The 16,606-nt window shown below is 33.6% G+C and overlaps 3 protein-coding genes across 4 annotated transcripts in view; 1 reads left to right on the top strand and 2 right to left on the bottom strand.

Moving 5' to 3' along the window:
- Positions 1-16,606, bottom strand: part of LOC134841514 (endoplasmic reticulum mannosyl-oligosaccharide 1,2-alpha-mannosidase-like) — a 399,351-nt gene that overhangs the window by 142,436 nt on the left and 240,309 nt on the right. The window lies entirely within an intron of this gene.
- Positions 1-16,606, top strand: part of LOC134841497 (ubiquitin carboxyl-terminal hydrolase 7-like) — a 289,862-nt gene that overhangs the window by 154,527 nt on the left and 118,729 nt on the right. The window lies entirely within an intron of this gene.
- Positions 11,873-16,606, bottom strand: part of LOC134841487 (casein kinase II subunit alpha-like) — a 9,354-nt gene continuing 4,620 nt past the window's right edge. The window contains exon 2 of the mRNA XM_063857514.1: positions 11,873-12,656. Coding sequence (XP_063713584.1) covers positions 12,147-12,656 — 510 coding nt within the window. The 3' untranslated portion in view covers positions 11,873-12,146. The remainder of the gene's footprint in view (positions 12,657-16,606) is intronic.

The raw sequence follows: 16,606 nt of genomic DNA, 5'->3' as shown, positions 1-16,606 counted from the left end.
CTGTTGCACTAACTTAAACAATTCTGATGTCTGATTAAATTTTTCACTTTTCCAATAAAACCCCAATAAAAATTTCAAATAGCCTTGTAAATAATTGTCAAAAGAGGGCAGATTTTAATGCAATACTTGGCACTACGCGAATCTAGGATTTTCTCGAGGGAGAGGCGGATTTTCAAGTGACCTTTTTTTAAGGTCGACGACCAAAATGATCTTCCGAGCTCTCTTAAAACATCGTATTAAAGCAAACTTTTTTACGCCACAGCAAGTTTTTGAACTAAATAGGCCAAAAAAGGCAGTTTTTAGGCACTATTTGACCGTATTTAGACATTATTTAGGCCCTACTGCTAAGGTCTAAAAATTATCTTAAGACACATTAGGCGCCAATATATATTAACTTTGAGGGGGATCACACTCAAGAAAAACGCTTTTTTGGTTTAAGCTTTCCAAAAAGTGTCTTTGTTTTCAAAAACTTGCCTGTGCGTAAGAAAATTGCCTTAAAATGGTCTTTTTCGATGTTTTAAGAGAGCTCGGAAAACCATTTTGGTCGACCTAAAAAAAGGTCATTGAAAATCTGCCTCCCCCTCGAGAAAATCTTAGATCCGCCCCCTGAAGGAGTAACCGGCATTTTTCATCAAAAACCGCTGAAAGCTTTAAATCTTCTTTGACTCAATGCAATTCATTTAATGCAATTTCTATCATTCCCAAAAAATATTTTTATTGTTTCGAAATCTAGGGCTTTGCCTTCATACGAACTGTATTGTTTCAATTAAGAATTTCATCCACAATCTCCCTTATGGAACCTAGTAATGAATTGCCACCCTTATATGAACAAATTCAGCGGTTAAGCATATGTAAATTTTGTACCTAGTAGCGAATCTCCCCCGAAAACAGGGAAAACTTAAAGAGATCCGATATCTATGCAATGAACATTTGAGTTGCACGATATCACGTTTTTAACAGTGGGCAGAATTAACCATTTAAAGAAAAACTGATAATATTCGTTCTTCAATTTATTAATGTCAAGTGATTTAATACAAGTAATTTTACGCAAACGAGCTGTTTTTTTTTGTCAAAAAAGAAGTCATGTCTGAAGAGAAAAACTTCGATTTACCCGCAGCAAAAGATTATCTCAATTTCAAATAGTCAGAATTTGAGCAGGCCAGATAACTATAGATGTTCGATATTTACTTAATCAGTGTATTTGAGTTATTAGATCAGTGTAACTGTCTCATACATATTTGTTTGAGACGAATCGTCAAATGTGATAACTTCATATATTAGATATGATACCATGTACTATCTTTAGATAAGTAACCATGACTATCACAACATCAGTTCTTATCATCTGAAACGCGGTTACGTCTCATAACTGTATTTTCTGGCTACTCGCATTTTAACAAATTTTTGACTGACAAGTAACACGCAGCAATGAATGCTTTTTAATGAAGCAAATATAGCCTCTTGTTGTTTCGACTTTCGAAGAAATTGACGGAATATTACTGCGCGAGGCGTTTTTTTTGCTCCACACAAGCTTCGCTTTTTCAAAATCCACAGGCAAGCTTCAGTCACAGACAATTCAGCCGAACTCAAGTATAGAAAATTCGGCCAAAAATGTTTTTGTTACAATTTTTGAAGAAGGGATGGAATATTTCTACTCGGAGTGATTTTTTTCCTTCAGACAAATTTCGACCTTTTAAGTAACCATTTTAAACGGGAATTTTATTATAACATCTGGAATCTTTTGTTGTAGTGAGCTCATAAATTTGTCACCTTGATATAAGACACACTAAGCTCAGGCTGCTCTGCTTGAAACAATTCAATTTTTTTTGCTCCGACTCACCCCCGAAGGAACTATAGCTCAGGGTGTTTTTACGCCTAACTTAAGGTTCCTCAAAAAATCTTAGGGAGCCAAATGTAATATAATATTAGAGCTTGCTGTAAGTGATTCAAAATCCAAATATATTGGCGTCGAGAAAATAATCGCAAGAAGAAATCAATCATGTTACGGGAACTCTTTCCACACATGATATTACGATTTCATTCCAAACATGATATTACGATTTCATTCCAAACAAGATATTACATATGATAAGGTAGTTCGTGAAGTTTTATTTCAAACACTATTTAATGTTTTTTTTTCTTATTCAATTTTTTGCGAAGACTACAAGCGCAAGAAACGGCTTGTCAAGTAGTTGTTGGCTTCCCCAAATCTAAATCAAAACAATTGTCAGTGATTGTTTTGCGGACCTATATCTAACCACTGTCTATGAAAAATTGATTCAAAATGTTTGGATATTAAAATCATAAAACTGTATTTGAACGGTTTGGCTCTCATCACAAAGTTTCCATTTTTGCATCAAAAATGTACATAAATATTTAGCATAAAGATCTTAAGAAAAAATCCAAGAGCGCATTGATGCATGTTAACTTAAGTTTTTCCCATAATGCTATGTTTTTGCATTAAAATTAAATCACGAATTTATTCAAAGTACCCTCTAATTTTACTGTCCAGGTAGGGATTGTTTTGTCCTAATGTAGTTTCAAGATCAAAATAAACAAGACTTCTCGTATCTGGGCGAAGCCCTGAATGTTCCGACTGCCTTTTAAGGTTTTTGGAGCAGCAGTAATAACTTAAAAAAGTTATATGAAATAAAATAAAATGAAAGTTTTTTTTTTTAAATTTGAAATTTTTAAAGAAAATCATCCCCCCACACACCACATAAAAAATAAAAAGATAGATTTCGTTCCTTGTAACAATTCAATTATGGCAAATACGCTTCGTTTAACCAATTTGGAACGATTTATAAGACGGATTAAATCTCCGCTTACGCGTTAATAGCGCTAATTATATCGCGCGTTAATTGTCCCAAATTGGTCAAAATGGCAATCTTTAAACCCTCATAACTTTACCAAAAATGATCACAGGTGAAATATCTTTTCAAGTTTAAGCTCAGGACAACAATACCTTTCGAATGATATAAAAAATTCCGTCAAAAATGGCTAGTTAAAAAGTCGAAATTTGTCTGAAGAAAAAAAAAACCCACCCCGAGCACAAATATTCCGTAACTTTCGTATCGAAAGTCGGAACAATAAAATCCTGCTATCTGGAAACCCTAGCAATGAAGGCAAAGAAAAAAGTTTAAATTATTATACTAAAACCCAGTGATGTTATTTACAAAACCGTTGATGAAGCTCCTTGTTTTCTATGATAGAAACCGTGAAGGATTTAGAAATTCCACAGTTTGACCTCATTTTTTCTACCAAACGCGTTTCAAATTACATTTTTGAACTTCTGAATGTAATCATGCCCGCATATTGACTTAGTCTACCACAAAAGTTCTACCACAATACTTTTATGGAAAAAAACTTATTTTTAGCGCAATTTTTTTTTTATTCTAAATTTGCAGCTTTATTTTAACTGATTCGCCATTCTTTTGAATAGGTCGATCATATCCAAATGAAAGTTTTTGTATTTTTAATCCTTGTGCAGTAAGCTATCTTTTTGGAACAGATTTCAACGAAGAAAAAAAATTCTGCGGATAAGCTAGAACTTGGTAAATCAATAAGCAAAAACAACTTTAGTTATTTTCGATAGTTTTTATACTTTTGACGCAAATAGAGTCAATTTCGAGAAAAAACCAAACAAAACAATTGCCAATTGTAAAAAGACATTTGAACGAAATTCTTGAATTTGGCAATTAGGCCAACAACACTTGGGTGAGCGCCCATTCAGTCGAAAAAATCTTTGTCATAATACACTTTGACCACAAAGAATTTGAAACTCAAAGTTTTCAAGTTTTACATGCCAGACGAACTAGTAAACACACAAATTAAAAATTACTATCATATTTAAATGTCGCAATACGAGATAATCGAAAGCAAGTCAATGGTAGGTTAGCCGCAACCGTTTAGGCTGAAAACTTAAGCAATTAGGAATTTTTAAAAAATTCAGAGCCCATTACCGACAAACATAAAAACAAGTTTCGACACAGAGGCGAAGCTGCGCCTAGCAAACGCTTGCGTTGAACACGGCCAAAATGGCAACGAAGACAAATGGACGCAATGCTTCATGTGATAATTTGGAATATAACAAACTGAAGGCATCCACGCTAACATTACATGTAAAAAATATTCAAAAGCTAAGCCATGTTATGTATTAACTATGCATTTCAAAAAGTTGTCAGATATATTGAAATATAACATTTCTGAAATCTGGTTTTTATGATTGTTATGTTGATTTTATACAAATAGCTTTTTTCAGTTCACTTGATGAAATTGCATCAAATGTGTTAAGTTATTACTACTCGAATATCAAAGCACATTCTATGAAAAAGCTGTTAAGATGCCACAAAATTGGCACCAATATTTCCTATTTAGGTGAGAACAAAAGATTAGTCAACACTACGCTCACTAAAGTTCACAAGTGTAAAAAAAACTGTAGTATAGCCCGCATGCTCGCATTATATCTGTTGGCCAGCAAATAAATTGGTAATCTGTAAAAAATTATTCCGATTTGACAACGATTTGCAAGCGTAAAAAGCTAGAGATTTTATAAAAAAGCAGATCCTCGCCAAATACAAACCCTGGATTTTTTTGAAGCATCGAAGGTAGTTGTACGCCAAGTGGGTAGAATTGGTAGCAGGAAGTTGATAAGCTTGTGCGAGGAGTCTAGCACGAATGCCACTCAATTTTTTTTCGGAAAATCTACGTGAACCAAAACCTAGCTCTCGATTACAGTTCTCTTGCAAATTGCAGAATTAAACAGCAATCAAGTTAACGCCAATTAATTACGGTTTAGATAGCACAAACTTCTACGGCCAAAAACGCTTCTAACGTAAAAATTGGAACGAAAAGTCTCACGTGGGTTGGCTGCAGACCGAAATTTGAAAAACTGGTTTTGAGCAACCAAAATTTTTTGGACCTATTTAATGACCCAGAATTAATAGTAGCAATAGTTTTGTATATCACTCAAACAATTGCTTGAACTCACCAATCAAAACAGTCTGAACGTCTGCACAAAAGTTGATATCATGAAAAAGTGTGGAAGGCAACCCGATAAAAATCATTTGTGCTGTGAATTTCTGAAACCTAAACCTAAAATAAGTGTTTTTTAATCTATATATATCTATATCTATCTATACTATATTTAAATGCGAGTGACAGCTATCTCCCATGTTTAATCATAATAATTTTGCATGTTTAAAGAAAGAAATTTTTCATGTTTAAGCTATATCATATCATGCAATGCTTAAGAAAATTTTTCAATAATTTTTTCGCAAGGTCAATAATTTTTCAGTCATTTTTTTTCGAGGCCAAATTAAGTTTGTCTGTCTGTATACCTGCTTTTTCATTTAATTTGATTGTCTGTCTACCCGTCTCCAGATTTTTCAATTTTCAATTTGGTTTCGACAATTCAGTTCGAAATAATACTACTTTCAAACGGTTGTCTCCAATTCTTTCTCTTTATCTGTATTTTCTATTTTTTAATGTCTTTTTTCGATCTTTCTTCCATCTTTTTTCTAATTTTTTTTCGAACTTTTTTTCAATCATTTCTTCTATCTTTTTTTTATCTTTCTTTTTTTTCTATCTTTTTTTTCAATCCTTCTTTTTTGATCCTTCTTTTTCGATCTTTTTTTCATCTTTTTTTTCTGTCTTTTTTTCGACCTTACTTTTTCGAAATTTTTGTCTCTTTTTTTTCGATCTTTTTTTTTCGATCCTTCTTTTTCTATCTTTCTTCTCTATCTTTTTTTCGATCCTTTTTAAATATTTTTTCGATCGTTCTTTTTTTTATTCTTCATCTTTTTTTCAATCCTTCTTTTTGGATCTTTTTTTCGATGCTTCTTTTTCAATCCTTTTTTTCGATCATTTTTATCTTTTTTTAAATCTTTTTCTTCGATCCTTCTCATTCGATTTTTTTCTTTTTTTTATCTTTTCATTTTTTAACCTTTTTTATTACCTTTTAAACCAAATTTGATTTCCTTACCTTGTAGTTGGTTGCTGACAGGGTACTCTCAGGAGTTGCGAATATTATCTCTAAATTTGATTGCTCAAAACCTAAAACTTTTCGAGATATGACGTTTTTTTGTGATTTAAAAAAAATTTCAAAAAAACTCAAATTATTTTTTTTCCAAATTTGAAAATCCTTAACGAAACTTTTTTTCTTAAAAGTTTGAAAATCCTAGCCATGTAATTGAGTGCTGTCAGAGTACACTAAAAGCCTACAGATCTGTTTTCCACTATATGCGGTTTTTCCTGAGTTGTCAAAAGTTCGAAGCACCGGTGGTTTATTTTAACCGTAATATTTGTAAAAACCTACGATAAACTAGTTTGAAACGTGAAGCAGGGATGGCCAGTTGCTTTGCAAGTAGCACCGAATAATAAGAATTTACTGAATTAAAAATTGATATCAAGGATCACAAAACTTTATTCTATCTTGTGAACTATTTTTTTTCCGAAAATTTCGCTAATTTAGGTTTAAAAAAGTATTAGAATTGGTGAACGTTATATCTAAATTAACGTTGCAATTGACATTTTAAATCAATTCGGAGGCCAGTCTCTATTCAGAAGCTGTCTAATTGAGGCTGAAACCCCATATTCAGATAAATTTTCCATTACACTGAGATAACATGCTAGAGGTTCTTTTTAGAACCTAAAACACAACTAAAAAGGCTTTAATATGATATCTACCCCACTAGCTTTCATTTAGGTAGCCACAATTGACAGACAAACTTTCAGAAAACGGAATCTACGGAATAGGTCCTTCCCACTCTCCGACAATTGTCGGAATAAAACCAAATCTAAACAAGGATAGCCGGTTGCTGCGCAAATAGCACAGAAAATCAGACCAATTTTTTGAATAAGCTTTTTGTTCGTTCAGCTATCATCGGATTTAAACGAAAACCTAGAATAAAGTGCATTCGATAGTGAGAGTAGAATAACATATCTGACAAAGGTTTCTATCAAAAAGTTAATCTGAAATCATAAAATAACAAAATAATTTTTTTCCAAACATATTTTTTTTGACTTTTTGAGGATTTTTTTCCAAAAAGCTCTGAGCAAAGCTTCAAAAACTAATACTACTGGAGTAAAACTAAAACTTGTCGATTTTTTTCTGGCATATTCTACACCTGCTTGTTTGCTATATTCGCTCGGAATTTGACCAACAAAAACCAAAAACTTTAAACTATCTTTGATTAAAGCAAATTACAAATTTACGTGTCCAAATACATCCAATTGACATAGAAACCATCGCAGCATTGCAAATAAGGCAATTATGCCAACGAAGTTTTCGCAGAATAACATACTAAAAAGAAAGATTTGAAACACGATTTTTTTTTGAAATGAGACTTAGATACCTTTTCAGAGCAAATCAAATTTCAATCTGATTCTTTAAATTACTTTATACTTTTACCTTTATAGTTTTATTTATTAACGTATTCCCATTGCAACCACAATTCCTGGTTTCCGCCAACCGCGGCAATTTCGGTATCAGAAGTTATTTTGTGGATTTTCCTGAAGCCCAGGAAAAAACTTTTTTCTTTTTTGTCATTTTGATATTAGGACTTGTCGGATCCAATCTGAGGAATCCACGCACTCCAAAAGCAAGAAAAGTCTGAAAAATACCCGCTCGACGATGATTAAGACCGTTCATTTTTTGTAGAATTATTCCCCGGTAGTACTCAATGTACGATCATCCGTAGAAGAAGATAAGGTCATTCATTTTGCCGAAGTCGGTCCGTCCCACCATTAAAAGGTGAATGACAGGGGAAACCCTCCGACCGCGACCGAAGTATGATTTGAACGCATGATCCCTCGTGTCGAGAGACGCGTGTCGTACTCCACTCGTCCATGGCGGCTCATAATGAACAGAGAAAAGTTTAATATTGAACATCAGGAAACTTAAGGACAAATTTTCAGTAGTTTGAGAATTATTTGGAATAGTTTCTCAATTTCTTAGATTTTCGTTACTATTTATTTTTTCTCCAAAATTCTAAATATTTCGCGGATGTCCTGGAAGTTTTTTTACGAGAAGCAATGCCTCGTGCGTTTTTAAGTTTACAGTTTGAAAATTCGTTTGATGCATCATGCGGAATCATTAGTGAATAGTGTATTTTCTCAAACAACTAGTTTTTTAAGGTAGATTTGGTTAAAGTTTACAGATTTTTTTCCTTATACTTCCTTTTTGGAGCGGGTGGCGAGTTTGCGTTTCGACCTAAAGCTCTGTCAGCTTGACGTCGAGTCGGGTTATTGTCGTAGACTCCCAAAAGACAGTTAGGAAGTGTTAGTGAACGCAAGAAAACACAAAAACTCATTTTCGGAAAAAATGGCCTTGAAGTGTTTTAAAATTCAAAAACAAAACACGATGCAAAATTTTGCTTAATTTGATCCAATTTAAGATAATTGGATGATAACGTGATTTTTTGTTCCACTGGAAAAATTTACAATTGAAATTTATTTTCTAAATTAGAAAGGATTCCAGTTTTTAGAGCCATTTCCACTTGCTTGCTTAGAAATCGTAAGTTATTTTCTTTTCAGCAGAAGAATTCAATGGAAATTGAAATACAAAATCAAACCACAAAATATCAACATAGCAAACAGACTTCATAAACAATCAATGAAGGCAAGGAAACAAAAGAAGTGAAAATTTTTAAACCCTCTTTGAATTTCAAGACGACTTTATGACTGACTCTTTTTTGACGTAATTAATTCAATTTGAGAAACCTGCATTCGTAAAAACTTTATTTCGGCGGAGAATCTAAAAATTAAATTCCACTTTCGAAACTAGAAATCGTCCACGTTTTTTCGCGATAATTCAAAGTTCATATTTCGAGAGTGTAACTACGCAAACACGAGCGTGAAAGCGGCAAAACTTGGATGAACAAAAGCTGCAAAACGCATAAAACCCAAATTTAGTATGTAATAATTTGGAATATAAAAAACTCAAGGCCACCACACTAAATTTGCTTGCGTATAAATTAAGCAATTCGAAAATCTAGCGAAAAGTATCGAATTGGAAAACTTTTGATATCGGATTTCAATTACTATACTGTTGCGTGAAACAAATAGCTTTTTCCGGTTCAGTTGATGATTTAAAAAAATCATTAAAAGTGTTAACTTATTTTTAACTCAGAGGCGAAGTTGCTAAATTAGTATGTAATAATAAGTTATTAAATTTAGTATGTAATAATTTGGAATATAAAAAACTCAAGGCCACCACACTAAATTTGCTTGCGTATAAATTAAGCAATTCGAAAATCTAGCGAAAAGTATCGAATTGGAAAACTTTTGATATCGGATTTCAATTACTATACTGTTGCGTGAAACAAATAGCTTTTTCCGGTTCAGTTGATGATTTAAAAAAATCATTAAAAGTGTTAACTTATTTTTAACTCAGAGGCGAAGTTGCACCTCGCATATACAAGCAAAATTATGACCATTAACGCTACTGGGAAAAACTGAATGAGTAATACTTTGAGTCTACAAAAGTGACGCACGCCAATTATAAGTCTACATAATTGCTAAGTGACGCGAGCCAATTATGACGCATTAGCAGTACCAGTCAATTTGGAAAAAAAATACCAACTAACATGCATCAATTTATAGAGCGGACGCATTTTAACTACTATACGAAAAAGTTCATTAAAAACATCCGACCCTTCCCAGGTTCGAACCCTCTTATTTTGTTGTGGGTCTCCTTCCCTACCTCAACGCTACATATCCATGATACCTTGAAGCTAAAGTGCTATTTGTGATATAATAGTCAGTGCTAATATCATTAGAATTGGCTGTAGTTAATAGCTGGTTATTGATCAAAATGAACAAGTGCTCATATCATTAGAATTGGCTGTACGTAATAGCTGGTTATTGATCAAAATGAACACCTTTTCTCGCAACAATTTTTGCGACTCAGGTTGGAAAAAAGAATGCAAACTATCACACAAGCTTGGCTGGTGTAATCAACTGTTGAAGCACATTATTATACTGCTAAAGCAGCCTTCTGGTTCAAAAGTGGCACTTTTGTTTGAGACTGCTGTTGAAAAAAAATTGCATCGTTATATCATATTACGCTACGCTCACGTAAAAAATGAATTCAAAAAGAGCACATATACCTAAAAACATTCATAAATGTATTATTAAGTATGAATGCACATCTGTTGTGTTGTTATCAGAGCATTTTAAGCCTTTTTCCTGAAAAAAAAAGACAAAAACGCCAAGAGCTATATGAGAGCCTTCACTGCATTTCAAAGTAGGGTTGTATTTCTGCGCGGTGTGTTAAAAGGATCTGACCAAAAATAGAGTTTAGCAGAGTCGACAGTCAGCAAAATAAGCAAACTGGACAACAGTAAAATAAGCAAACTTTTTGAGTTTTTGATTCCAAAAAAGCGCAAAAATGATCAAAGAAAAATAACCTTTCTTGATTAAAACTTATTGTTTCAGCTTAAACTAAGCTATTGCAAGCTATTCACTTATTAAAATAAGCTATTTTAAGCCTGCGCGCTCGCTTTGTTTGCTCGAACTAAGACTAATCACAAAAAAAACAATCAAACATTATCACTAAAAGTCAAACTTGTTTTTCTCGATACTGAGACGACTTTTTGAAAACTTATAATATAAAACTCGACCTAATCCGATGATTATTTGTGGTACCTGCTTTTGCGTGGAAAACAAAAAAAAAATAGAAAAAACGGAATACAAACTTCCTCCCCATTTTTCCATTGGCCGGAACAAAAACAACACCATCTATATAAGTGACTTCACTACATTCAGTGATTCAATGATACTTAAAAAATTTTTTAGTTAATTTCAGTTTCAGATTCCAACGTGCTTTGAAATAATAAATTTTCTTTCATCTTCAATTTTGGCCAGACATGAAGCAGAGTTTGCAGAAGGGAAAAGTCTATCGTAACCACAGATTTTACTCCGGCATTCCTTCTTCAGCATTTCATTTCTTACCAAAAACTTTTCTTTATTTTGACATCTTTTTTCGACCGACGGATCCTATAAATTTTCTAACTTTGATGGCGAGGGCTCGCCGAAAAAAAAACGGAAGTTTTTGGTCAAAACCTTCAAAAAATGGCATAGCAAAGAAAAGGTTAGCAAAGTAAGGTCCTTCAAAGCGCTTTCGAGGGCTCGGAAAATCAATTTAGTTACCCTTAAATTACTAACAATTTTCAACTGGTACACCCTCTCACTTCGATTGAATTTCGACAAATTTTGGAAAGCAGGTTCATCAATCAGGTACATAAAAACACACACTCTCTTTTGGTTTTCGTCGATGTTTTATCAATCCAATACTCTAATACCCTCGATAACATCCTAGATCGACTCCTGTCCAAAACGGCTGAATACATGTCAAACGACAAACCTTCATTGTTTGAAAACATTTTCAGTCCATCTTTTTCTCAGAATAGATCATTTATTTTTTTAAAAAATTTGAAATCGAATTTTTGAAAATTACGCCCTTAGTTCGTATTCACATATTGCAGAGCATGCTTCTTCAAAAAATCAGAAGGAATAATTTTTTTGACTTTATTCCCCAATTTATTTTGCCAACCAGGCTCTCCCGAAACAGTCAAATCTTTCATTTGGGTACATGCTGTGAACAAGGGATACTTTTTTCTGTGCGCCTATTTTCCTGAATTGTAGCTGAATTTTGCCTCATAATCGCCTGTCTAAAGCAGATAGGCTTGTTCGGAAAAAATATATAGCTGAAATAACATATCCTTAGTCTCTCCACTCTAAATCCGCTTCTGTCTCAAACGTACATCTCTTGGCTTTCGGGTGCAAACGAAATTGAATCACTTCGATTGTAAAAATGACCGAAGTGATGACGCCACGAGTAACTTGTTCGTACAGAACAGACGAAATAATCTTCACGCATCAGAAACATTGAATTAATTCATTTCATTTGGACACCTAGCTTGAGATATAAATAACAGATAGAAATACGTCATCAGTTAGCAAACGATTTGTTGTACAAGATGGCTCTTTTTCCGTTTTCATTTTTAAAAGGGCTGTTCATTTCGCTGCTATTTGTGCATTGACAATACACGCACATTATACATGAAAAACAAATACTTGCTCTTATTTTGGTGCACGGTCACAGAAAAAGAGCCTAAAAGAAACGTCACAAGTTCTCGTCCGTTTTAAGCAGCCGCATCCGCATTATTTAACATGTCAGACGAGTTGCTCTGAGCTGTTCTGTTCTGCTGAGGAGCTTGAGGAGGAGGCGGATTGCATTTAGAATTGGCAGCTGTCACATCCGCCACTACACATTGGAAATAAGGATGGTCCATTGCTTCCCTGGCTGTCAGACGGTCCTGATGGTCGAATCGGAGCAATTTGTCCAGAAGATCTAGTGACTCTGGCCCTACTAGATGCTGATTCCCAGAGTTCACGAAGCGTTCCCATTTTTTCTTTGTATGTCGTCCTAGGATCTCGTTGAATTTTGAGTCCAGACCTATCTGATATTTGTCTATGTAATCGTAGAACTCCTCGGATCCGAGGACCTTCACAATTTTGACTAGTTGGTCGTGATTGTCGTGGCCTTGGAAGAAGGGCTCTTTTTTGAAGATCATACTAGCAACCATGCAGCCTAGAGACCACAGATCGAGACTGTAGTCGTATAGCTGGTAGTCTATCAAGAGCTCCGGTCCCTAAAAGATCAAATTTGTGTAGATAAAACGGCTTAAAATGGACATCGCAAGCAAAACTAATTTCTACTTTTTTGCTATGAGCATCATTTGTAATGAGCAACATTTCAACACACCTACGTTAAACTAGCGGGCAATGCGAACCAAAATAGCTTCAAAATGAATTGCTGAATCAGGGAATTTCATTCTTCCTAAAATCAAAAATTAAAATCCATATTTCCATGGCAGAATGGAAACAAAAAACTAAAACTTAAGCTTTGTTATAGATACTATAGATTGATATTTACAAAGTTTAGAAATAATAACAATAACCTAAACACAAAATTAGACAGGGGTTTTTAACATTTATTTTTCTTGATTTCACGATCAAACAGGTCAAAACATTATGCTTTCAGAGACGCGTTGATAACCTTGTTCCAACTGCTAAAAAAAATCTGAAACTGAGCACAGGACTTCATTTGAAAAGACAGAAATATGAAACACGAACTTTTAAAATTCTTCACGAAAAGTGAAGTTTTGCAGCCTATTGGTGGTCGCAGCGTAATAATTGCACATCAGAAACGTAACCTCAAAAACAGAGACGAGGCTGAATTTCACAAATACAAGCGAAAAATCGGCGAAAAATAACTCGGCTTTGTAAAAATACAAAAATCAAGAAAATACAGAAAAATGCCTTGCAATGAAGACAAATTTTATAAAATTAAGTATTGGTACAGGGCAGAGGTGCACATCGGAGAGGCAAGCAAAAATGTCAAAACTTAGCTTGATTTTGTAAATGGCGAGAAGTTCAAATAAGCTGTGAAAAATTGCCGCCAATAGATTTTAAGGTTAATTTTATGCCAATCGCGGTATGCCCTTCTTGCCTTCCTATTTTCCAAACACCAGCCACCAATAAAGCGGATGAAACACATGCGCAGTTCACAAACTTTTAAATAAGCTTTTGAAGCTTTGGATGATCACTTAATTATGAGGGTTAGCTTAGAAAAAAAGTGGACTGACAGTATAATACATCAGTTTGAGCAAAGGATTATTGAACACAACGGTATTTTCCATTTAGTAAATCTTATCTTCTAAGAAAATCTCGACAAAGATAGAGTTCTGGATTTTGAAATTAGTTTTCCTTTGATAACACCGCGACAATAATCAAATCGACTTAAAAAGGTAGTCATCGCAAGAATAGAAATCAACTTAATCTGAAAGACGACTTGAAACAATCATGTTAAAATTGTCCCAGAATTGAGAAAATTGCAAAAAGAGTAAATCTCTTGAGCCACTAGGCTTTGCAGTTTCAAGTTTTGAACTCTGAGAAGTAATCATAAATTAGCGCATGACTCGCACCTACGATGCTTCAAGTAAATAGTTGAATGTAAAAACACCCTCCTAAAATGTACAAAAACAGCGACATTTAGTACAAGCAAAAAACTAAAATGGTCTTATAATCTATCGGTGGTTTCCTATTCATTGATAAACTAAACTATAAGGTCAAATTTTGGATTATTTTTGACCAAAATGGTCATATATCCAAAACTTGGTAGGTGTGTGCATTTTAAAAAAAAATAGTCGCAGGTTCCCACTCCAGAGTGCCATTTTGGCTTATTTTAGAAAAACTTTTGTTTTTATTATTTCATTGATATTTTTACTTTCAATTTACGGTTCAAAACATGATCTACTTACTCAGAATTGTACTCATTAACCTAAAGTCAAATGGAGTCCGTCGTACTAATGTTCCGGGGACTACATCTGAAATATCTCGAATCAGTAAAGCATCCACGAGTTGGTATACGGAACGTGGGTTAGCTATACTCAATTCCTTTAAGACATTATCAAATTGTCAACACCCCTTTGATTTACTGTAAAAAAAAGTCAAGTCAGGTCTTTGAAATATAAATATATCTCATTTTATGAGCTGAAGTTTTGATTTCAGAATAGGAAAGTCAATTCGGTTTTGAAAGAAAACATAAATTATTTTTCTATAGCGATAAAGCTTTGCACCACGATAGCTCCAAGATGCACGTTGAATTTTAGTCCTAAAGTAAGAACTTTTTATGGGTTTTGGTATCTGATCTCATATTGCAAGTTGAATGGATTTTTTGTATATATAAAAAAAATTATAAAAAATTTCACTGAAAAGGCCTGAAAATGTTCCTATAACAATTATGTAGGCCATGAAGGGTCAAAATAATCGCGTTTTCAAAAGGATTCCCAAACTTTCAGAGCTTCGTTTCAATAAAAAAAACACCGCACGGTTTGCTTTTGATACATATAAAAAGATAGCAAGGAGCCATAACTCGTACCTGCGGATTACAAGAAGTACACATCGAATTATGGGTTTAAATTTTGAGACGTAATAATTCCAAAGTATGTCCTTATGGACCTAATGGATCATTTTTAAAACTATACTGAGCTGCTTTTCCAACTAAGTTTTGACCACTAGAGTCTAAATGAGTCAAAAATTTATTTTAAGTCTACAGCAACCCACCATACGGTTGAAATTATCAGGATGCTCGTTTGTTTGAAAACCGAACGAATTACAAAAAACCAACATATCTGGGAAACCCAAGCGACTTGAGCAGCAATACTTGGACGCAAGATTTTATGCAACCCTTGAGTGTATCCTGACAGCTCCCACAATAGGGCTAAAAATTCCAAGTTTTGTAAGCTTTTTTTATGTTAATATTTAAAAAACGCCAAATCTTGGATATCTTAAACGTACCTTGACAGCACGCAACCACAATAGGGTTGAGGTTTTCCATTTTGATTAGTATTTTTTTTTTGTATTTGGGTCCGTAAAAAACAAAAAACATATCTCGTAATCTAAAAGGGTTGAGTATTCATATTTGAAGGCAATATTTGCATTCCCTGAGTGCATCCCGACAGCTCCCCACCATAGGGTTGAACTTTAAATTTGATGAATTAAACGAAAAGTAAATCGTGAAAATTTGCGTTGCGAATAAAGTAAAAATGTAGAAATTGAGCATTCGCGCTCCAAGAGAATTTAAAACGTGGACTTGAGTCATCATTTTAACTCTCGCAATGTACTGGCCTTAAAACAGGCCAACATAGGCACCTCTTAAACATGTGGAAAGTGGAACGCAGCTTAAGTATTGCCCAAATATAGATAAATGAATCTCAAAAACACACTACAATACCCTGCCCTGTTCCCCTCCCATGCTGTCATCATAGATAACAGCCTTACTTTGGCTGATCATTCATAAATTGGAAAATCGGAAATAATTCTTAAGAATTGCAATATCGGACTAAGCTTAAACGATCTATAAAAAATTCCGTTTAACATGCAGCAAAACCAGACCGTTGAAAAAGCTTCAATGTGTCCACTTAGGGACTTTTGAAACATAAAACGTCAATTAAAACTTTCTTGAAAAATCAAAAAAAAATTCATTTAAAATCATTTTTCAATCACGATTTTGAATATCTAGCTTTTAGACTATTTTTATTATAACAGCAAATAGATAACAATGTTCTTTCTTTACAACAGGCTTTGAAAACACCATTCCAAGAGGTGAATCTGTCTAAAACCATATACAGATCCCAATAAAAATAACTACGAAAAATGCTAGATGAAAAAAAAAACACTGTTCCAAAGTTTTAAAAAAATAAGAGAACAAGAAGCATAAAACTAAACATTTGGATGTTGGCGCTTTTCAAAATCAAAACATTGAAGCTGCTAGATCTATTCAACAGTATTTTCACTTTTTTATACTCAAAATTTCTTATTTGAACGTTGATAGATAGATAGCAAAATAAAAAGATAGGTTGATACTTATATGAAACATAAATAGAACAAAGAAAATGTGAAGATAGATAAAATTGATAGATATATAGACAGTTAGTTGAATAAAAATATAAAAAGGTAAACAAACACATACATTGATAAAAAGAAGACTGATAGATAGATAGACAGGTGGATAGATAGATAAATATATAGATAGATA

The sequence above is a fragment of the Symsagittifera roscoffensis genome, chromosome 1 (assembly GCF_963678635.1).
Source record: "Symsagittifera roscoffensis chromosome 1, txSymRosc1.1, whole genome shotgun sequence".
Taxonomy (NCBI): Eukaryota; Metazoa; Xenacoelomorpha; order Acoela; family Convolutidae; genus Symsagittifera; species Symsagittifera roscoffensis.
The sequence above is the reverse complement of the archived record's forward strand: the minus strand, read 5'-3'. Positions and strand labels throughout refer to the sequence as shown.